Here is a 23,274-nt window from a genome sequence, read left to right as displayed (position 1 = left end):
TCGGGGGCAAGGCTTCCAAAGGCCCCCAATGTACCAACAACCGAACAATTCACCCTCATTTCCATCCCAAGGTCCTAGTTCTTCCAACAATGATATGGGGAGAGTTGTAATGATGTTTGAACAGATGATGAAAAAGAATGCGGGCTCTGATGCTCAGTTGTCTTCCCACAATACTTCAATTAGAAATTTGGAGGTTCAATTAGGCCAAATCTCACAATCCTTGAATACTCGCCCTAAGGGAGCTCTACCAAGTGATACGGTAGTAAACCCGAAGGGTGGGAACAATCATGTTATGGCAGTAACTACAAGGAGTGGACGAGACGGTGATGTGAATGCCGCCAAACAAAAGCAAATTTTGAGTGATGAAGTTGAATTGCAAAAAGATGAAATTCCTTTGGTGGTTGAAAATGTGATTGATGAGAATGTGAATGAAGAAGTGAGGATTAATATTCAAGATGCCGAGGTGGAAACTCAAAATGACGTGAACCCATCTAGGGAACACGTAATAGACATGTCGGAGCCGGTTGTGCCTAAAGCCAAGGCTCCTTTTCCAAGGCCACCTCCACCTTATCCTTAAAGGCTCGTGAAGCAGAAAAATGAGAATTAGTTTAAAAAGTTTATTGATATGATGAAGATCTTATCCATTAATGTGCCTTTGGCGGAGGCTCTTAAACAAATATCGGGCTATGCTAAATTCATGAAGGACTTGGTGACAAAGAAACGATCCATGGATTGTGAAACTATAAAGATGACCCACCAAGTTAGTGCAATAGTGCATTCAATGGCCCCGAAGCTTGAAGATCCCGGTTCTTTCACCATCCGTGCACCATTGGGAGTGCGGACTTTGCTAAGGCTCTATGTGATTTGGGGGCAAGTATCAACTTGATGTCCTACTCAGTTTTCAAAACTTTGGGTATTGGGAAACTGATGCCGACTTCCATGAGATTGCAAATGGCGGATACAACGATGAAGAGACCAATGGGTATTGTTGATGATGTGTTTGTCCGGATGGACAAATTTATCTTACCAGCTGATTTTGTGATCTTGGATTGAGAGGTGGATTATGAAGTTCCAATCATATTGGGGAGACCTTTCCTTGCTACTGGGAAGGCCTTAGTTGATGTGGAAGCAGGGGATCTCACCTTCCGGGTGGGTGATGAAAAAGTGGTCTTTTACGTGTGCAAGTCAATGAAACAGCCCAACAATTCCGAGGTGTGCTCTTTTGTGGACCTTGTCACGGCAGTGATAGTTGATGATACAAGTGCAATGATCAATGTGGAGGACCCTTTAGAGGCCGTATTGTTGAATCTTGATGTCAATGATGATGAAGGCCGAGTGGAGTGTGTGAACTTTACATAGGATGGGCTCTTACTCTTATGAGCCTAGGAAACTATCTTTGGACCTTAAGAATAGGAAGACTCCACCAACAAAACCTTAATTGAGGAACCTCCGGTGTTGGAGTTGAAGTTGTTGCCTCCACACCTCAGATATGAGTTCTTAGGCCCTAGTTCTACTTTACCAGTTATTCTTTCCTCTTGTCTCACTAACATGCAGGTTGATGCCACATTGGCGGTGCTCCAAAAGCGGAAGAAGGCAATTGGATGGACTTTAGCTGATATTCGGGGGATAAACCCCGCATACTATATGCACAAAATTATTCTGGAAGATGATGCAAAGCCCTCTTTGGAACATCAAAGGAGGTTGAATGAGGCAATGCAAGAAGTTGTGAAAAAGGAGGCGATCAAGTGGTTGGATGTCAGGGTTGTGTACCCCATCTCTGATAGCTCTTGGACTTCACTGGTACAATGTGTACCGAAGAAGGGTGGGATGACAGTGGTTGGAAATTTGCAAAATGAGTTGATTCCTACCAGGATCATGACCGGTTGGAGGGTATGCATGGACTACCACAAGTTGAATAAAGTGACCTGCAAGGATCACTTTTCATTGCCTTTTCTTGATCAGATGTTAAACCGACTTGCTGGGCATGCCTTCTACTGTTTCTTGGATGAGTATTTTGGATACAACCAAATCTTGATTGCTCCGGAAGATCAGGAGAAGACCATATTCACTTGTCCATATGACACCTTTGCCTTTTCTAGGATGCCTTTTGGGTTGTGTAATGCACCGACTACATTTCAGCGGTGTATGATGGCCATTTTCACCAATATGGTGGAAGATATTTTGGAGGTGTTCATGGACGACTTTAGTGTTGTGGGTGATTCAGTTAATGAGTGTTTGAAAAATCTTGATAGAGTGTTGGCCCGTTGTGAAGAAACCACTCTTGTTCTTAATTGGGAGAAATGCCACTTCATGGTGGAAGAGGGCATAGTTCTTGGGCATAAAATTTCAAAGCATGGTATCGAGGTGGACAAAGCAAAATTTGATGTGATTTCAAGGCTCCCTCCCCCACCTTTGTCAAGGGAGTTAGAAGTTTTCTTGGGCATGTGGGGTTCTACCGGATATTCATCAAAGACTTTTCAAAGTTAGTGAACCTCTTATGCAAGCTAATGGAAAAATATGCCAAGTTTGTGTTCGATGAGAGATTTATGAAAGCCTTTGAACTTCTCAAGCACAAGTTGACCACCACTCCTACCATTACCGCACCTAATTGGAGCTTACCCTTTGAGCTCATATGTGATGTGAGCGATGTTGCGGTTAGGGCGGTTTTGGGTCAAAGAGTGAACAAAATGTTTCGCCCGGTGTACTATGCGAGCAAGACAACGAATGATGCTCAAGTGAACTACACGATGACCGAGAAAGAACTTTTGGCTATTGTGTTCGCAATGGAGAAATTTCGGCCATATCTTATGGGTGCCAAGGTCATAGTCCATACCGATCATACCGTACTCCGGTACTTGATGATGAAGAAGGATTCCAAAGCTAGACTGATGCAATGGGTCTTGTTACTTCAAGAGTTTGATTTGGAGATTGTGGACCGGAAGGGTAGTAAAAACCAAGTGGCGGACCACTTGTCCCACTTGGAGGAGGAGGGGAGGCCTCGTGATGGCCTAGAGATCAATGATTCATTTCCCGATGAACAACTCCTTTCGGTATCGGTGAATGGTATGTTATGGTTTGCGGATGTTGCTAATTCCTTGTGACTGGTATAATCCCGTGTGAGCTCTCTTCTAACCAAAGGAAGAAGCTCAAACATAATAGTTTGGATTTCTATTGGGATGAGCCATACTTGTTAAAGATTTGCATGGATGGTATGATCCGAAGGTGTGTCCCGGAGGAAGAGCAATTGAGTATCTTGGAGGCTTATCATTCCTCTCCCTATGGTGGCCATCATGGCGGGGCGAGGATGGCTTCCAAAGTTCTTAGTTGTGGGTTTTGTTGGCCAACTTTGTACAAAGATGCAAGTGAACTTGTGAAGAGGTGTGATGAATGTCAAAGAGCGGGGGAAATTTCAAAGAAAAATGAGATGTCTCTCAATATCGTTCTTGAAGTTGATATTTTTGATGTATGGGGCATTGATTTTATGGGCACGTTTGTTAGCTCGTGTGGGAACACATACATTCTTATGGCGGTTGACTATGTTTCAAAGTGGGTTGAAGCCATGGTTTTACCCAACAATGAGGCCCGAAGTGTTGTTGCGTTTCTCAAGAAGAGCATTTTTACAAGGTTTGGCACTCCTCGTGCAATCATAAGTGATAGGGGGACTCATTTTTGTAATAAAGCTTTTGACATTTTTCTTGCAAAGTATGGTGTCAACCACAAAGTTTCTACTCCTTATCATCCTCAAGCGAGTGGCCAAGTTGAAGTCTCAAACAAGGAAATCAAGAGTACATTGTCAAAGACGGTCAATGCAATTAGGACCAATTGGTCAAAGAAGTTGGATGCTGCTCTATGGGATTATAAGACTACTTACAAGACTCTAATTGGTATGTCTTCGTATCGGTTGGTATTTGGGAAAGCGTGCCATCTACTGATCGAGTTAGAGCACAAGGCCATATGGGCTTTGAGAAAACTGAATCTTGAATGGGATGTAGCAGCAAATCTTCGTGTGGAGCAGCTTAATGAACTTGATGAATTTCGATTACATGCCTACTCCAGTTCATCCTTGTACAAGGACAAGATGAAGTACCTTCATGATAAATATGCTCGAAGCAAGGAGTTCAAAGTGGGTGATTTGGTTCTCTTGTTCAACTCTCGGTTACGTCTGTTTCCGAGAAAGCTTAAGTCAAAATAGAGTGGACCTTTTGAAGTGGTGTTTGTGACTCCGTTTGGTGCACTTGATATGAAGAACAAAAATGGTGAGGTTTTCAGAGTGAATAGGCACAGGGTCAAACACTACCTGGGCAAGATTGATGACAACCACGTGGTGGCACTTCTTCATCTAAAGTGATTTGATGGTAACCTGAGTCGCGCCGCGATGTTAAATCAGACGCTTCTTGGGAGGCAACCCATGTGTATTTATTTTTGTTTTTTTCTTTGATTTTCTTTGTAGTGTAGGATTTATTTTTGGATTGACTGGTTGTGAGATGCTGTAGGATTATGTTGATGCAGTGCGGGAACAAGTTGAAAAAAGATCACTCTCTGAAGTTTGCAGTGCGGACCGCACTCATTTTGTGCGACCGCAAAGGCCTTTGTGTGGGGGCAAGAAATCAATGCGGACCGCAAAAGTGATTTGACAAAAGTAGGGAGTCTCTGAAGTTTTCTACCACGACCGCATTGCATTCTGTGCGGTCCGCGGTGGTCCATTGCGGCCGCACTAGATTTCTTGATGTCCGCAGTGGCCAATCTCTTATTGCTTCATGTTTCTGAGCATTGCGGACTGCAGTACCATTTTGTGTGGTCCACGGCGGGTAGGTGAGCTGGGGCCTAGGACCTTTTCTATAAATAGGACCTGCGGCCCTCCATTTGAACTTTTCGATCTTTTTACTCTCAGAAGCATAAAAATTACTGTTCATCTCTCTAAACTGCACGCAATTAACTGCTAAGGCTCATTAATCATCACTGCATCTCATTTCTGGTAACTTTAATTCCTTCTCATTTGTTTAATTTTGTTATTTTTCTTTAATTTTTTGTTTTTCTTAGTTCCTTCTTCCTTCCCTTCCTGTTTTTCTTTTAATCTTATAGCATAGGTTAGTTAAATACTGTTTTAATTAGGACTAATTAGTTAAAACACTGAGGCAACACCTAGGGTATCATCAATAGGTAAAAATTTGGACTAAAAAATGAATAAAACTTGAACCCTAGGTTGGTGCTGATGTTGGGCACTCTGTGTGGACCGCGGTGGAATTTGTGTAGTCTGCGGTACCCCTGTGGGGTCCGCAATGCCATTTTATGAGGACCGCAGTGGACTAGATTCTGAATACTGATATTTGAGGATCGCAACCGCAATGGATTTTGTGCAGACCGCGGTGCCTCAATGCGGACCACAATGCCTTTTTGTGCGGTCTGCGGTGCATAGATTCAGAGAGTGGGTAGTTTGAAACCCACCTCTGTGCGGATCACAATGGATTTTATGCGGTCCGCGGTAGCCTCTTTGCGATCGCATCTCATTTTATGCAGTCCGCAAACTGCAACTTTTAACTATCTGCATTATTTTTCCTGCAAATCTGAGTTTCATTGTTTCTACTTATACTAACAAAGCAAAACTAAATGTTGATTGCATACAATGGTGAAATCACGAGGTAAAGGTGGTAAACAATCAGGAAGAGGAGAGTCCTCCTGGGGTAGGGGACAAGGAATGATAAGATTGACCCCACAAGTCCGACAAAACATAAAAAACACAAGGAGGATCATAAGAGTTGCAGACAGAGCTATTGACCAGTCGGGGAGTGAGTATGAGCCTTCCTGATAGGTATCTTTAGGCTCCGTGCCAGAGTATGTTCCTGACTGGCCGGAGATGAACTTGTTGAGGGATACACCTCTAGGCTCTCCCACAGCCCAAGCATCAGTGCGTATATCTTCGGAGTTGTTCGAGGGCTCAGCTGCCGGCAGTGGAAATGAATACTCCACCTCTCCTATAGCTTCACTATCCAGAGAGGGTACAGTAGTATAAGATGGGGAAGAAGTAGAAGGGGGTGAGACCCAAGTAGGTGGGGTATAGAGGACTAGAAATCCGGAGGCATGGCAGGACCAGTTTGTAAGTAAGGTTGCCACCACAAGTTCATAGAGTGGTGGCCCGAGAGGAAATTGATACCTGAGCATAAATTTATCACCCAGGACCTTTTACCTCACAACCCCAATGTGTTGAGGCAGTTCTGAGAGAGAGAGCTGGATAGGACTACTTCATAGGCCACGTGGAGGACGCCAATGAGCATTTAGTGAAAGAGTTCTACACAAATGTGGCCCACATCAAAAAGGGTACCACAATCACCAAAGTGCGGAACTTGAAGGTGAAATTTGATGGCAAGACCATAAATGACTACCTGGGTTTCATGGAGGAGGATGAGTCCTTGTACTTGGAGAAGATGGCATTGGGTGAGGAAGCTCGTCCTTGGTTGGCAGAGTACCTGGAAATCCCAGGTACCACCCCCGATTAGTTGACTGCGGGAGTGAAAATCTTGAGGAGAACTTTGAATTTTGAGGCTAAGGGGTGGGAGACATTTGGGTGCAGTAGGCTAGACCCCACCACCCACGACAACTCACTCCCTATTCACCGGGCGATTTTGGTAGCATCTATCATGGTGGGGTACCTGATTAATATCGGGAATGTGATGTCCATGGTTATTACACGGGTAGTGAATGAAGGTGACAGATCTTATCCCTTCCCCAACTTCCTAACCATGTACCTGGAGGTCCTAGATGTGGAAAAACGGAAGTTTGATATGAAAGTGAAGGTGAAGGCACCTTTCTCATGGTATAGCCTACAGTTAAGGGAAAAGCCACTACTTCGACTGGCTAGTCTGAAGATCCAGTAGTGGTAGTGGCTCCTACTCAGCCTCCTTCCACCTCAGCAGACATGGCCCCAGGTCCTTCCACTTCTATAGTTCCAGAGATACCCTCCTCCACTGCATACCCATTGACTGCTCACCGCCTGAGCCAGGACCTCGCCAATATCAACAATTGGATGCAGACAACTACTTCTAAGCTGTCTGTACTATCTACCATGGTGGCAGCTCGGTCAGCACCTCCTCCTCCACAAGTCCCACAGTCCATTAAGGATATTCTCAAGGATCTTCTGGACAACCAGAAGAAGATCCTAGAGAACCAGAAATTGCTTACGGACGTTGTTGATTCACATGGAAAGGCACTCAAGGAACTTGCTAGGGAGGCAAAGAAAATGAGGAAGACTCGGGCTTCAAAAGAGACGGTAAAGGAGCTACGGGTCGAGGTTGAGAGGTTGAAGGTGGATCACCTACCTTTAGATTTGCTATTGCATGACCCAACACCAGCAGCCCAGCCCCATCCAGAGCAAGAGTCTGAGAGTCCACCCAAGAGGAAGAGGGTGATTCCCCGGTCTGATGATGCAGTTATACAGTTGGAGGACCCGCAGGGAGGTTCCTCCAGCCAGCACCAGGATTCAGCCCAAGACTCAGTCCAGGTCCAGGCCCAGGTCCCAGCAGAGCCATAGATCACACGGAGTCAGTCACAGGTTCCCGAGCAGATAAAGATCCCAGGGATCCAGACTCAGGATCCCATGCAGACGGAGGACCCATAGGGAGTTTGTTTTTCCCCTCTCTTCTTATTTTGTGCTTATTTTGGTTAGTTGGCATTGAGGACCATGCCAGATTTCATTCGAGGGGGTAGCCCTATTTGGATATTCGGATGACTGTATATATGACAGTATTTTATGTTTTCTTTCCTTTTTATCTTTGGTATGTATATAATTTTAGCATTTTATTGCACTTTTCGTACTTTTTACTTTGGGTCTGTATATCAAAGTTACGTTCTTATGTAAATATTCATTCCCCTTATTGTATATTCGATTAAATCCCCTCTTATACATATTCATTTTACTTTCCGCATTTTTCCTTTCTTAGCTTCTTATTTTATGTTCGTAAATTCTTGTTTTGAGTTTTTGCAATAAGCCTTTGGTTTTCCTTTCTTAAGGGTTTGAGTCTGTTTTCCTTTTTGCTTTTTAGTAGTTAGTTGGTAAGGGTGCCTCAAGCAAAGCTTCACTTGGGCCTAACACATTTGCCTTTGATCCTATGGTCAAAAACAAATCGTTGTGTATAGGATGGTGAAAGTTGTGACCTTGAGACTCTTGTGTTGGACAATAATCATCAAGTAATTTTTCGGGACCATTGTGTACTCAAATCTTATCTAAGGTTGTTGTGGACCCCCAACTCTATGTCTTTAGCAATCTCATAGTTGTGTGGCAAGAATTTGAATTGCAAGTCCAAGTCCCGAATCATTGGTCTAGAACTTGCCCTGAATGTTTGTCTAGGCAAAATCCTAAGTGTAGTTTGACTTGAGACGTGATTATAGTCTCTCCTTGATCCAAATGATATCTTGAACACTTCCATAGCCTACCAATGATAAAATCCCTAGTCAGTCCTTTTGAGCCTTAGACCTTTTTCTTTCAAGAACCACGGTACAAGCCTTTACCCGTTCTAAAGATACCCTCTCTTGGCACCCAATCTTTCCTTAGCACATGGCAAAAGTATAAGTTTGGGGGGAGAGACGAGGATTGGAACAAAGTGGTAAAAGATACAAAATAAAGAAAAGGAAATGCAATGAAAAAGAAAGAAAATCAAAAAGACAAAAGGAATGTTCAATGTAGAAAAGAATGAAGGGATTCAATAAAAGCAAAGAACGAAATGTGTGGAAAGTTGAGAAAAGAGAAAAGATTTGAAATGAACAAGAAAGAGTGATAGTGTGTCTCTCTAACCACCTTAGAAAGAAGTGAAATGACTTAAAAAAGTCAAGTGAATGTGTGCCAAAATAAAGAAAAAGAAGTGCTAAAGGGAAGATGGAACCTACTTAAACCAAACAGTCCTACCCTAAACCAAAAGCCTTCACTGTGTCTCCACAAAAGCCCTATATGATCTTGAGTTGAATGAAGATTACATTAGTGGTGACTCACATAAGGGGAAAGCATATGGTACTTAGAGTTGGACTTGTGACTTTTCCTTGAGAGAGATGAGTGTATTTCCATTAACCTCGTTCTAAGTGCTACTATTATAAAGGTGAGGTTTGCTTAGGGAGAGTCGAGGATGTGTGAGTTTGGGTTCCATAATGACCAAAGTAATAGAAAGAGCTTCTTTGATGTGTTGAGTCAACTCTTGATGCTCTTGTGTCGCTCTAAATCCATGGTGTTTAAAAGAGTGAATATTGTTAATGATTTATTTGAACTGAGGGCAATTGTTAGTCCCAATTGATGCTAGATGAGGTCACTTTAGGTCAGCTGAATTTTCTTGGATTTACTCTTAAGGGGTGGGTCTTATTTTGTTCGCTTGAGGACAAGCAAAAGCTTAAGTTTGGGGGAGTTGATAACTAGGGATTATGATGCATTTTACAACCCTTCTTACTTAAATATTGATTAGAAATGTGTACAAAATAGTCCCAAAGGCTCACATGTTGTACTTGATTGCAGGGTTTGATCAACAAAGTGATAATTCGTTAAAACCAGCTAAAAAGGAGTGAAACATGCACAAGTACCAAGAACAAGTCCAAGCTCAGTATAATAGGGCCACTGCGGCCGCACTCCATTCTGTGTGGTCCGCAAAGAGGAGGTTTAGAGAGTGCTCATTTCAGGCAGCCAAGCAATGCGGCTGCAAAACATTTCATGCGGACCGCATTGACTTCATTGCGGCCGCACTCTACTTTGTGTAGTCCGCAAAGCCCAAGTTCAGAGAGTTTCCAAGTTGGAGGAATATTTCTAATACGGTCCGAGGTCCATTTTGTGAGGACCGCAACAGAAGCCACTACGGCCGTCGTGTATTTTTGTGCGGCCCACGGTGGCCAAGTTTAGAGAGCAGATGTTTCAGCCAAGAGCCTTAGTGTGGCCGCGCTCGAGTTTGTGCGGTTCGCACTAGTCCCGTAGGGGTATTTTTGTCCAGAATTTTTGGCCTAGTATAAATAGTTTCTTTTCCCATTTTTAGGTCATAAGTTGTATTCTAGACAGCAATTGCGCTCGTAAATAATGTTCTTTTGCCATTTTGAGTAAATTTATATTAGTTTCATCATTGAATCTTCAAGTTTTATCTAGTAATTAAATATTATGGGTTTTTCTTCATATATTTCTTTGTTTTCTTCTAAAATCATGAGTAGCTAGACCCATTAGCTAGGGTTGTGGCTCAACCCTAGTGTGGGTAATAGATGGGTCTTGTGTTTTAAGGCTTGAATGTCTATGGGTGTTTGATATTTGGACTAATTTATGGTTTAAATGTTGAATTAGTGGTTGCAAACACTAGTTTATGCCTAGTTGACTTTGGCTCTTCTTGAGAAAGAGAGTTTAAGTCTACAAAATCGGTCCAACAAGGAATTGGGGTGTATTCAAGAGATTGAATGCCCCAATTAAAGGGTTAAACCTAGAGATAGTAATACCTGACTTGAACCTCTATTGCTTGCACAAATTATCATGCCCAATTGGTCTTGAGAAAGTCAATTAGGGCAAAATCACTCGAACTACCGAGAGGTGTAGAGTGAGTAGTATCGTGCAATGGTTATATCGTAATCCCCAAATATGACAATCTAGCCTTAGATTCGAGAATCCATCAATTACCCACCTAGGACAAAGTCACTTCCCTAGTGCCTTTTAACTATTTATACAACCTTGAATAGTTTACTCTTAGCTTAACTTAGACTAATTTAGCATCTTGGTAGTATAAAATTAGAAGTAATATAAAAAACAACTATGTTTAGAAGTGCATTTAGGAACAACCACGCAACTCCAATTTAGATAGAAACTCAACTCCAATCTCTAGCTTTCTGTGGAAATCGATCCCGACCTTCTCGGGTAAAAGATGCTTCGACCACTCTTGCTACTTTGTAGTAGTACAGGGTTGGACTCGATCAAAGAATCCCATCATTCTTCTCCTTTTCCTTGGTAAGCTCAGTTCTGAGAGCATCCCTCTCAGATTCAACCTCTGCTAAGCGAGCCTTCAGCCTAGCTATCTCAGCATCTTTAGCCTCACTTTTCTGAACAAGTGCCCTGACTTTACTGTTGATAGGTGTCTTCTTGGATGAACCAGGTTCATTTGGAATGGCATTGACTAAATAGTCACAAGAAAGCAGAGTATTACTGCCAAAGTAATCCTTGCTTGTGTCCATTTCCCATTTCTTCAGAGGCACATTGCACCTATCCAGAACCGTAGTCAGAATAAAGCCATAGAGGGTGGCATGAGCCTTGGAGCCATTTATTACCCTGTCCAGTAGCTTGATGATGAATGCAACCAGTTAATTTGCCTTCCACTTTCAAGGCACTCCATCAGAATTAAGTCCATATAATTTGCAATATGCCTTCTCTCCTGCCTGGGCAGTAGGCACTTGTTGACAAACTCAAAAATGACTTTGTGTTGTGGCTTCATCTCACTCTTGTGCACAAACTTGGCCTCATTCATTTCTTTAACATCACATAATCTCCTAGTGATTTGAAGGGCAGGAGGAAGGGAATCTAGACTTGGCCATCTCTGTCTGGTGTAGTCATCATATCCCTCAGCAAGGATGTCTAGAATCTCTCCCAGCTTCTCTGCATCAAATGTCACTTGAACTCCTTTGACTTTGCTTGTAACTATGTCATCTTTGACCTCAGCATTCGCCATGAATTCAATGATTTAATTTCTGGCCAATCTCCCATCCATCTGAAAGACCACGTCCTTCCATCCCTGAGCAGCTAGGGTGTCAACCAAACGAACCATTCCTGGTTCCATCAAATCTTTCAGCAATCTTCCCTTCAAAATTTTTCTTTTGCCAAACATGGTCAGCTTGTCTTGTTCACCATCAGACTCACTTTTTTCTTCACCACTCCATTCCTCATCTTCAAAAACTCTAACTTGTTTGCTTTTCAGTGCAGACCTTGTCTTCTTGGCCAATGAAGGTTCAGCAGCCTTAGACACAGATGAAGACTTCTTGGAAGAAGTCTTGGACTTTTTGGGCTTGGGGGTCTAAACCTCCATTGTTGTATAGTCCTCCTGATAGACATGTTCCATCTCCTCAACATCAACAGCTTTAGAGGACTCTGTAACCTTACCTTTTCCTTTATCCATCCTTTTTTTCTTACTTTTAGCCAAAGCCTTTTGTAGGTCACTCTCACTTTGTTTTGCCTTGCTTCTTGTGGCTCTTTCCTTTGGCAAGGGAGTTTCAGTAGTTGTTGGAGAGGAAGCCTTTCGTTTCTTCGAAGGTTTAGTAGCACTGGGGGCTTTTGGTGTTAGAGTTATCCTTTTCTTTGGATCATAACTGGCACCTACTTTCTTTATAAGATCTACTAGGGTCTCCTCAATAGATGAACCGGGTTCATCTTCCTATGAACTTAGATTAACCAACCCTTCAGCAGCCTCCTCAGAACCACTTTCCCCTGACTTCTTGCCACTTTCTTCCACAGTTGCATGTACCACCCCACAGATAGCTGGTAACGGTAATTCAGAAGTGGGTGAAGAACCAACCACTCCCTTTCCTTTTACCCTAACATCACCATATACACACTCTCTCTCTTTTTTTTTCTTTTTCAATTTTCTTTTTACCTCCACTCTTTCCCAATTCAGCCATTTCTATATCTCTAATAGGTCCAACAAAAACAAACCTATTTTCTAAATATTTAGCCAAAGTAGAACTTATCTTAGAAAGGGGGTTTTGAGTCTTCTCAGAGTCAGACGACCCAGGTCCTTCCTCCTCACTCGAAGATTTGAATGAATCATCTGAGTTCTCGAAATCTTAGGCTTGGGCTTGGGCAGCCTTCAATTGTGCATTTAATTTCTTTGACAATGCACCCGAGGCTACAATTTTTCATGCTAGCATTTTAACACGTCTTTTCTTAGGCTGGGGGTTTGTACTAGGTGGAGGAGGTGTGGAGGAACCAGAAGGGGATGGTGATGGAGGAGTCCCTGGGTTATCTTGAGGGTTCAACATTGTAGCTGATGGCTTGAGAGAGTTTGTGAATTAAGCATTTGGAGAAGAAAACAATTTGGAGTGAAAAAGGATTTTTGACGGTTTAGAATAATGAGGGTGGCAGAAGGTAATAATGAGTATTTAAAGAGAAAGGGTTATTTAATGGATAACGGTAGCTTTAGCAGTCAATTAGAGGTCTAATCAACCTGAAATTGCAGGTTGAACGAACGGTTAGGCTTCCTTAGATTTTAGGCAATTTTTTTGTGGTGTGAATTCTAATGAGGACGAAACTGGTTCAAAAACAAACGGATAGGATTTTCTAATGTGTTGAACAATGGTAGGACTCTGCTCATGATTTAAATATTTATATTTCAAATTGTGCAGACTATAGAAAATGCTTGGCATTCAGATGAACCAATACTGATGAACCAGGTTCTTCATTTAAAATTCTCTTGATCATGCTGCAATTTACCACAATAGAGAAAATTTTGTTAGAGATCAGTGAGTCATATTAACACATGTCATAGGAGTATACTATTTACAGTATGAAGCTGAGTAGAAATTAATCTAGATATTTACACAAGTTCCAGATTTCCTAGCCAAATTTGTTTTTCATTTTTTTTGAATTTTTTTCATTGTGCATGCTGAGCTGGTCCCATTAGGTGATCTTAATCATCCCTAATTCTAACTTGTTCCTTTCAAATCTTTCTCTACTCAGTACTTTAGTAAAGATGTCAGCAATTTATTTATCAGTAACACAGAATTCTATGGTAATCAATCCTTTCTCATAGTTGTCCCTTAAGAAGTGATGTCTAACATCTATGTGCTTAGTCCTCTTATGATGAACTGGATTCTTTGTCATACTTATAGCACTAGTGTTATCACAAAAAATAAGAATGCAACCACTTCAATGCCAAAATCTATTAGCTGCTGTTTGATCCACAGCAATTGAGCAAAACAAGAGGCAACATCAACATATTCATCCTCAGCAGTGGATAAGGCCACTGAATTATGCTTTTTAGTGGCTCATGATACAAGACATGAACCAAGAAAATGAGCCATACCTAAGGTGCTCTTCCTATCCATAAGGAAACTTGCATAGTCAGCATCAACATATCCCACTAGATTAAAATTACTACCTTTGCGGTACCAAAGACAAAGATCAGTAGTGCCTTTCAAATATCTCAGTATCCTCTTGACAACAGTCAAGTGAGATTCCTTAGGATTTGCCTGAAAACGAGCACAAAGTCCTACACTGAAAACTATGTCAGGTCTGCTAGCAGTAAGATACAAAAGTGAACCAATTATACCCCTATACAACTTTTGATCAACAGATGAACTAGGTTCATCTATGTCTAATTATTAGTTGTTGCAATGAGTGTGTCTATTTCCTTTGATTTATCCATTTTAAACTTCTTAATCAACTCTTTTGCATATTTCTGTTGATGGATCATGGTTCTATTTGGGTTTTGTTTGATCTGTAAGCCTAAGAAAAAGTTAAGCTCACCCATCATACTCATTTCAAACTCACTCCCCATTAATTTGGCAAAATCCTTACTTAGTTTGTCAGTGGTTGCCCCAAAAATTATGTCATCAACATATATTTGTACTACAAGAAGATTTTTACCTTTTTCCCTCAGGAATAGAGTACTGTCAATTTCACCTCTCTTGTAGCCATGTTCAAGCAGAAATTTGGACAGTCGTTCATACCATGCTCTAGGAGCCTGCTTGAGTCCATAGAGAGCCTTGTCTAATTTGTACATATGTTTCAGACACTCCTTGCTCTCAAACCCTGGAGGTTGTTTGACAAACACTTCTTCTTTTAGATAGCCATTCAGGAAGGCACTTTTGATATCCATCTAATGAATAGTGAATTCGATGTGTGCTGCAAAGGCTATGAGGAGTCTTATTGCCTCCAGTCTTACAACTGGAGCAAAGGACTCATCATAATCTATGCCCTCCTCTTGGCTATAACCTTGGACCACCAGTCTTGCCTTGTTCCTTGTAACTGTTCCATCTTCATAAAGTTTGTTTTTGAAGACCCATTTAGTGCCAATTACTGATCTGTCTTTGGGTCTTGGAACTAGATGCCAAACTTGACTTCTCTCAAACTGATTGAGTTCATCTTACATTGCATTTACCTAATCTGCATCCTGCAAAGCCTTAGCAACATTTTTAGGTTCAATAAGAGATAAGAAAGCATAAAAAACACACAAATTCTTTAATTGTGATCTAGTTTTAACTCCAGATGTTGGATCAGTGATTATGTTCTCAATGGGATAAGAACTTTGATACTTGTAAGGTTTCACAACCAACTTGTTTCTGTTTGATGTTTCTCCCATATTCTGTTGTTGAGGAATAGGGTCATGGATAAGTTCCATTAGGGGATTGGTTTCAGTTCTTCTTTGTTCAGTTCCCCTTGTCAGGTTGCCCTGAATGGAAAAGCCTGTTCCATCACCTGTTCCTTCTTTTGGTGCATCTTTAGCTTAAGTTATGACTTCACTCAATTCTTTACCAGCCCAATAGCTTCATCTTCATGTTCCTGTCTCTCAGAAAGAATGTTAGTTTCATAAAAAACTATATGTACACTTTCTTCTACACACAAAGTTCTTTTGTTGTACACTTTATAAGCTTTTCTATGTGAAGAATATCCCAAGAATACTCCCTCATCACTTCTGGGATCAAACTTACCTAGGGAGTCCTTTTCATTACTGTGCACAAAGCACTTGCATCCAAATGCCCTAAGATGAGATATATTTGGTTTTATCCCTTTAAGTAACTCATAGGGAGCCTTCTCTGTAAGAGGTCTAGTCATGCATCTATTAATGATATAACATGCAGTATTTACAGTTTCTGCCCAGAAGCTATGTGGCAGTTTACTAGAAAGAAGCATAGTCCTAGCTATATCTTCAAGAGTCCTATTCTTTCTTTCAACTACTCCATTTTGTTGAGGAGTCCTAGGGGCAGAGAAATTATGATATATACCATGCTCATCATAAAATTCAGTAAACTTAGCATTTTCAAATCCAGTTCCATGATCAGACCTAATTGATGCAAGTTGATTACCTAGTTGTTTCTGAGTTTTTCTAACAATGGCAGTAAACATGTCAAATGCTTCATCCTTAGAAGTTTAAAACAATACCCAGGTAAACCTAGAATAATCATCAATAAGTACCATCACATATTTCTTACCACCTCTACTCAATGTTCTCATTGGACCACAGAGATCCATATGAACCAGTTCCATTGTCCTGGTTGTGCTTACCATTTTCTTGCTTTTAAAGGATGATCTTACCTGCTTCCCCCTTGCACAGGCCCCACAAACTTTGTCTTCCTTGAACTTGATGTTAGGTAATCCTATCACCAGGTCCTTAGAGACTAATTTATTGAGTTGATTTAGACTTGCATGACCAAGTCTTTTGTGCCACAGGAGAGGATCATTGTCTAACACACTCAAGCAAACGAGTTCATTTTCTGAAAGAGTGGACAAATCTACAATGTAAATGTTGTTAACTCTTTTTCCCTGCAAAACAATCTTGTCAGTGGTAAGATTTATCACAAAATATTTGGTAGAGGTGAATGCTCCCAGGTTACCTCTGTCACACAGTTGTGCTACACTGATTAGGCTATATTTCAAGCCATATATCAAGTAGACATTCTCAATGGAATGTGAGTTTGTCTTACTTATCTTTCCAACCTCAATGATCTCACCTTTCTTCCCATTTCCAAAGGAGACATTACCTCCTTTTAGATCCTCAAGTGAAAGGAACAGGTTCTTGCTTCCAGTCATATGCTTTGAGTAGCGACTATCCATGTACCGTACTTGGCTACTTCCCTTCACTTGGACATGCAAAACGAAATCAGGGGTTAGTCTTAGGAACCTAAACTAGTTTAGATCCCTTTCTATAGGCAAAAGGGTAAATTAAATTCCTTTTGGCCCATCCAGGCAGCCTATTTTTCTCTTGAACAAATGTTTTATTCTTTTGACTGACCTTTTCTTTTGCATTACATTCACTTTTGTAATGACCAATCTTGCCACAATGTGTGCAGATTTGTTTTCAGGAAGTGTGATGTACTTGATTTTGGGATCCCACTTAGGTGTTGGGATCCCATAGCCAAGTCCTCTCTTGTTGCTAATGTGGTGGTCTTGTAGCCAGGATAGTGCATCAGAAGACTTATTCCATTTGCAAGTTCTGTCTAGTTCATGTTTTACCTTCCCTAGGTCTTCTTTTAAGACTCTTATTTGTTCATCTTTCTTGTACAACTCATCCTTCATTTTCCCAATATTTTCTTCTAAGGTGATATGTGTGTGATCAAACTTCTTCTTGCCTGTTCCTAATTTCAGTTTTAAATTTTCAGATCTAAGTTCTAATATGCTAGTGTCAAGTTCAAGAACCTGGTTCTTCAACTCAGTATTTTTACTATCGCTCTCACTAGCCCTAGATTCTAAATTTTTGGACTTGGCTTTTAAGATCACACACTCCCTAGACAGCTGTTCTTTCTCATTGTTTATTACCTCAGACTCATCAATGAAGTCTAGCAATAATTCAGATAACCTTTCTTTAGAAAAAATTTAATCTTGTCTTTGAGATGAATCACATTTACCTCTTGTTCATCATCTGATTCTCCAATGGCAATAAGTGCTTGTTCATATCCAGTTTCATCTTCTGAATCCTCATCTGAGGTTTCTCCCCAAGCAGCAACCATATCCTTTGTTGATCCTTTGTTCTTTTTGGGTTGAACCTGTTCCTTCTTCCTATTCATTCGTTCAGCCCTTTCCTTCTTCCATTTGATTTCACACTGAGGACAATTCTTGATCATGTGGTCAGTCTTACCATATTTGTAACAGCCCTCGTTGGTTTGTTTCTCAGGAGCCCTTGGTTTGTTGAATGTTGTACCTCTTGAAGAACCTTTTTCCTCTCATTAGGTACTTCTTGAAATCCCTTGTGATCATGGTCATTTCATCATCCTCTAGATCTGCACCTTCAGGTATTCTGAGAGCCAGACTCCTTTCCTTCTTAGGTGCATCAATTTTCATGGTTTGCCTTCTCAGTTCATAGGCAGTGAGATTTCCAATCAGCTCATCCAACTTGAGAGTAGCAATGTTCTTTGATTCCTGAATAGTAGTGATTTTGCTTTCCCAAGTTACTAGTAAGATCCTTGTCAGGATTTTCTCAACCTTGTCTTCTTCAAGGATAAGTCTTCCAAGAGATTTAAATTCATTTATTAGTGTTATGAACCTTGTGTACATCTCCCAGATAGTTTCTCTTTCCTTCATGGTGAAATTCTCATATTAAGAGTACAACAGTGTTCCTCTTGATCTCTTTACTTGAGGAGTTCCTTCATGGGCCACTTGTAGAGTGTCTCATATGTCCTTAGTAGTGGTACAACTTTGAATCCTGATGTACTCCTCTAGACCTAGTCCACACACAAGCCATTTCTTGGCCTTAGCATTCTTTTCCCATTTTTTCAAATCTTCAGCAGTGCAGTTAGCTCTTGCCTTTGGCACGTCCACTCCTTTGATATTCTTCTTTGTAGTAGCCAGGGGACCATCAGTGACTATGTCCCAGAGTTCATAGTCTTCTCTATGATATGGTCTCTCATCCTGTTCTTCCACCAAGAATAGTATTGACCATTAAAGAGTGAGGGCTTAGAAATGGATTGCCCTTCCTAGTTTCCAGGTGGTGCACTCATCTTGATCTGGTCCTAAGGTGTTAACCTCTTCAAGGATAACCCGCTCTGATACCAATTAATGTTTTATACTTCAATACCACACAAGAGGGGGGGATGATTTGTGTGGTACCCAATTTTCGCTTAACTTGATAATAGAAGGACCTGGTTCTTCTATGTGTTCCAACTACTACTGTTTGCGGAATAATAAGTAAAGAAAATAAAGAATACAGAGATTTTACGTGGAAAACACCTGGCTCAAAAGGTGAAAAAACCACGACCTACTTTCCAATAGGATCTTCCCAAACTCTCCATTAAAATCACTGAGCCACAAACTGCATTTACAAAAACTCTTTTGTAAACCCAGGATTAACTCTAATCCCGTTGTGGCATACAACCTCAACTGTTGTGACAACTTCAAGTTAACTCTAACTTGAAAACTCTAAGTACCTATACAATTGCTTTTATAAAAGCTGAAAGGTACACTGTAAAATTACCTACTACAATTGAACTAGAATAAAAGATAGACACTTGGAACTGGTTCTTCTATCTGTTTCAAGTAGCTTCAGGATTGCACGCTTGAATCACACATAAATTGCTTGCAAAATTGCCTTGCTATTTTGCTCTCAATTCACGTTTAACTTCTGCTTATGTGCATTACCTATAAAAGAGAACAACACTGATATTTAAGGGGTTAGTAATTAGAGATTGACTGGGATACAGATGCTACTCTTCAATGGTAGAAGAGTTCTAGTTGATATCATACTCTAACTCTACCCTCTTCCTAAACTGTGTTCTCTTCGTATAAGGAGTCTTTCTCTCCTTATCCAATATGCAATCTTTTCGATCAGATCAGAAGATATTACTTCTGATAAGTTAGATTTATCTCCTTCACGTGCATCTCACATGTTTGGGTTGATCACGAGCGTGCTTCACAAGATGAACCTGGTCCATGTCTGAGTTCTTTTGTCAGTCTTCAAAACTTCACATTTACTTGGTTGAACAGATTTGAACCTAAATCGCCAGTATAATTTCAGCTCAAAAGTGATTACATGTTAATCAATCATATATATGTCACACCGAAAAAAAAACAAGAAGATAACATTTGAGTTTAATCTCTCATTGACATATAATTAAACATGTGGAGCTTAGCTCTCATATAATTGAAGCATTCTTATGAATTGTTTCTGGTTGATTGAGAAAGATGAACTCGAGCCAAACATTCTTTTAACTGGTAATTTTAAAAGCTGGAAGTTTAGATGTGGTTGACTGGAAAACACTAAGCTAGAAGCAGAGAAATTTCTCTGTTAAATTACTATGTGTACTATTGAATTGTCAATATTGTTTAATTTAATAAATAAATGTTGACTAGAAACAAAGAGAGCAGTTTGAATAATCAAAGTGAGTTTATAAACCATATGCACAGTGATGCAAGCCATTTTAGAAGCTAGCAAGAAGTTTCTGTTTGATTAACTTTTTACTTTTCCCAATTTAAAAGCTATTATGGTGAAAACTTAGAAAGAATACCAATTTATTCTGTTTGGACTTGTCTATGCATTTAGATTCATAACATTTGACGATAATATGAGAGAATAAGAACAAACATGAATATTTCTCTTAATGGTTGAGCCCTATTTATCAATACAGCATATCAAACATTGACATTTGAATTTGCAGATTTTCGTGCTGCTGCTAATCTTATTTTATGCCTCTTTTTCTGCCATATACGCAACAAACGTAAAGTGTTTCCAAGTAGAAGTAGTGCCATTAAACCACACCATACTATAACTCCAATTTCAATAACCTGACCAAGTGGTTCACTGTCCTTTTTAGGTGTGACGATGTAAATTGATATGCCATAAGTGAGTGCTGTAGTGGTAACTGTTAACCACATGATAACCATCAAACCCCACATGAACAGCCTGCGCTTGAACGACAATCCACTTATCAACAGCAATATTGTGCTGAGAGAGGAGACAAAGGCAATGGTGTTAGCACGAAGGAAATATCGATACGATTTGGGATGATTATAAGCCATTACTGCTTCCCCTGCTCTATGTGAAGGTATTCCCTTATTATCCAATTTTCCTTGTTCTTGCCAAACACCTCCTGGAGGGTTCATTCCAGCTTGGAGTGCCATGGTTGCAATAAGTGAGGCCACCACCATTATTGTTTCGCGTTTCTTGGATAGCCAATCGCCTTTTGATGGGTGGTTTTGGGCCTGATTTCCGCCTAAATATACTGGCATTGTTGAAGCTGGTAGTGAATGCGGAGTTGCAGCTGATTTATTCGGAATTTTGATATCATTTTGGATATCCTTTGCTCTTAAGCCTCCAGCTTCTCTAAGACTGTCTCCAATTTGTAGATCAATCATGTCCCTCCTACTTTGTGCTAAAATATCTAATGTTGTATTACCATATGCATCCATTGCATTCACATCTATTTGATTGGTCTTTAGCAAGTATTTGATAGTCTGCAAGAATGGTAGGTGGTTTAATAAATATAAGAAAATGAACTTAGTTTCGCACCCAAGGGTTTAAATTCAAATCCTAACGGAGAGAAAAAAACATTAGGTGCATGATTTCTTGTCATCTGTTCAAGCCTTGGTGGACAGAGTTACCTGATACCTGTTGCTGGTGGGAGATAGCAGGTATCACGTGAAATTAGTCGCGGTGTGCGTAAGCTGGCCCGAAATCACGATTATAAGAAAAAATGAAGTAAATTTCTTTTCTAAGGAACAACAACATACCTCAATTTGCTTATCAGCAACAGCCAAATGCAGAATGGTGAAGCCATCACTATCCTTTGCATTCAAGAATTCATAGTCCCATGATCCAATCTCCATCAGCACCTTGAGAACCTCCAGCTGATTATGCTTCACACACAAATGCAAAACGTTTTCTCCATTGATCGTCGTTCCTAGAGCTGCTCGAGGCCTGATTTGTATTAGTTCTTTGATGACTTCAACTCGACCTTTGATAGCTGCTAGATGGAGAGGATTTCTACCATCGCGATCACGAGCTAAGCATATATCAGGATTCACTACTAACAACACCTTGATAATTTGTAGGTGTCCTTTAGCTGAAGCTATGTGAAGAGCTGATGATTTTCGCGAATCCAATTCAGCTGCAAGCTGAGGATTTTGAGCCAGAATTAACTTCACAAACTCAACATGCCCGCGCATTGTTGCTATGTGCAGAGGAGTTTCATTGAAGCAAGTTAAGATAAGTCTATCAAGAATTAAAGCATCTCGCTGAAGTAATTCTTGTAAAGTTCTTACATCTCCTTCAACTGCAGCTTCATAGAGTTTCTTCTCAATTTCCATCTTGATCTTATCTGTTTTTCTCTTTTTCAATGAGATTCTTTTATTAAAAGAACTGTGGTTGATTTATGTGTTGATCTTTTGTACTTATTGGATTTAGTCATACTAGGAAAATTCTTGACTAAATTTTGGTCTTGCTTTAAAAGGATATTATAAATGCTTTGAACTAGTCTTATATTGTTATGAAAATGACATTTAAAGCTATCTTTCTTCCTGGAAGCTACCTGGACAAAATGACTATTCTTCCTCAACCAAGTGAATTGGTTAATTGAGAAGACCCGCACCAAACTTTTCTTTTATTTAAATTATAAACTATGTTGCTCGAGTCCTTCAAAAATACTACTGAGTTGTGTTGTCGGAATCTTCAAAAGTTACTCATTATGGAGTTGATAAGGTGCAGCGACATATTTGAGGATCCAAGAGCAAACATAGATGATAAATTATTTGCAAGTCAATTGTCAAATTGAATTTGAAGTGTGAACACACGGATAACTCTTGACTATGCTTCAAACACAATTACGCCACAAAATTAAGAGCCCGTTTGGACACATAAGATTTTTTTCGAAGATTTTTCGCTTCAAACACTAGGAGTCTGTACACATCCCTAGTGAGCGCCGTCGACGATAAATAAAATGGATGGCTTGGGCTGCACGCCGCAGTGGGTACTAGAGAGTACCATCATATGCATTGCATTGCACTCATGCATATAGTGCATTATATGCATTGCATTGCACTCATGTATTTGTTTTTATCTCTTATACATGTCTGAGTAATTGGTACTCTGATTTAATTGACTTGTTGCTTCACTAATTATTGTTCTAAACTGCCAGTCATAGTTTACTTTGTATTTTTCCATGATTTCTTATTCTCAGCCTTTATTTATGTTTATTACTCACTGGGTCGGAGTACTCACATTACTCCCTGCACCTTGTGTGCAGATCCAGGTACACTACAGGCTGAGTGAGGATTTGTTTAGCTGAGCAGCAGTATCCGGGAGTATCGAGGTAGCTGCATGGCGTTCGCAGCCTTGATCTCTCCCATCTATCTCTATCTTTTATTCCGTATTTTTCCTAGACAAACTTGTAATAAGTGGATATTCTGTATTAGAGGCTCATATTCGTGACACCGTATTCTGTTGGGCTATGGTGTGGTATTTTAATTGAACTTCCATAGATTTTATTTTTAATTATACACTTGAATGAAATGACTTTGTAAATTCTCTGTGATATTTATCTATAATGAATAAGAATTTGGGATAATGTTGTTGAATGGTCGGGCTTGCCTAGCAGTGTGTTGGGCGCCATCATGACTGGGGTTGGGGTTGTGACAAGTTAGTATCA

The 23,274-nt window shown here is 40.4% G+C and overlaps 2 protein-coding genes across 2 annotated transcripts; both read right to left on the bottom strand.

Annotated features, from left to right (window-relative positions):
* Positions 1–11,672: 11,672 nt before the first annotated feature.
* On the bottom strand, positions 11,673–12,603 carry LOC138875179 (uncharacterized). The gene is made up of 4 exons (XM_070154003.1): positions 12,579–12,603; positions 12,382–12,463; positions 12,009–12,276; positions 11,673–11,945 (listed from the first exon to the last, which is right to left on the bottom strand). The coding sequence occupies exons 1-4, from the start codon at positions 12,601–12,603 to the stop codon at positions 11,673–11,675; spliced, it is 648 nt and encodes a 215-aa protein (XP_070010104.1).
* Positions 12,604–20,113: 7,510 nt separating this feature from the next.
* Positions 20,114–22,048, bottom strand: LOC104217014 (ankyrin repeat-containing protein ITN1-like). The gene is made up of 2 exons (XM_009767171.2): positions 21,362–22,048; positions 20,114–21,085 (listed from the first exon to the last, which is right to left on the bottom strand). The coding sequence occupies exons 1-2, from the start codon at positions 21,935–21,937 to the stop codon at positions 20,264–20,266; spliced, it is 1,398 nt and encodes a 465-aa protein (XP_009765473.1). The 5' UTR covers positions 21,938–22,048; the 3' UTR covers positions 20,114–20,263.
* Between the last annotated feature and the right edge of the window lie 1,226 nt (positions 22,049–23,274).

This window comes from Nicotiana sylvestris, chromosome 8 (genome assembly GCF_000393655.2).
Source record: "Nicotiana sylvestris chromosome 8, ASM39365v2, whole genome shotgun sequence".
Classification (NCBI taxonomy): Eukaryota; Viridiplantae; Streptophyta; class Magnoliopsida; order Solanales; family Solanaceae; genus Nicotiana; species Nicotiana sylvestris.
This window is presented reverse-complemented; position numbering and strand designations above follow the sequence as displayed.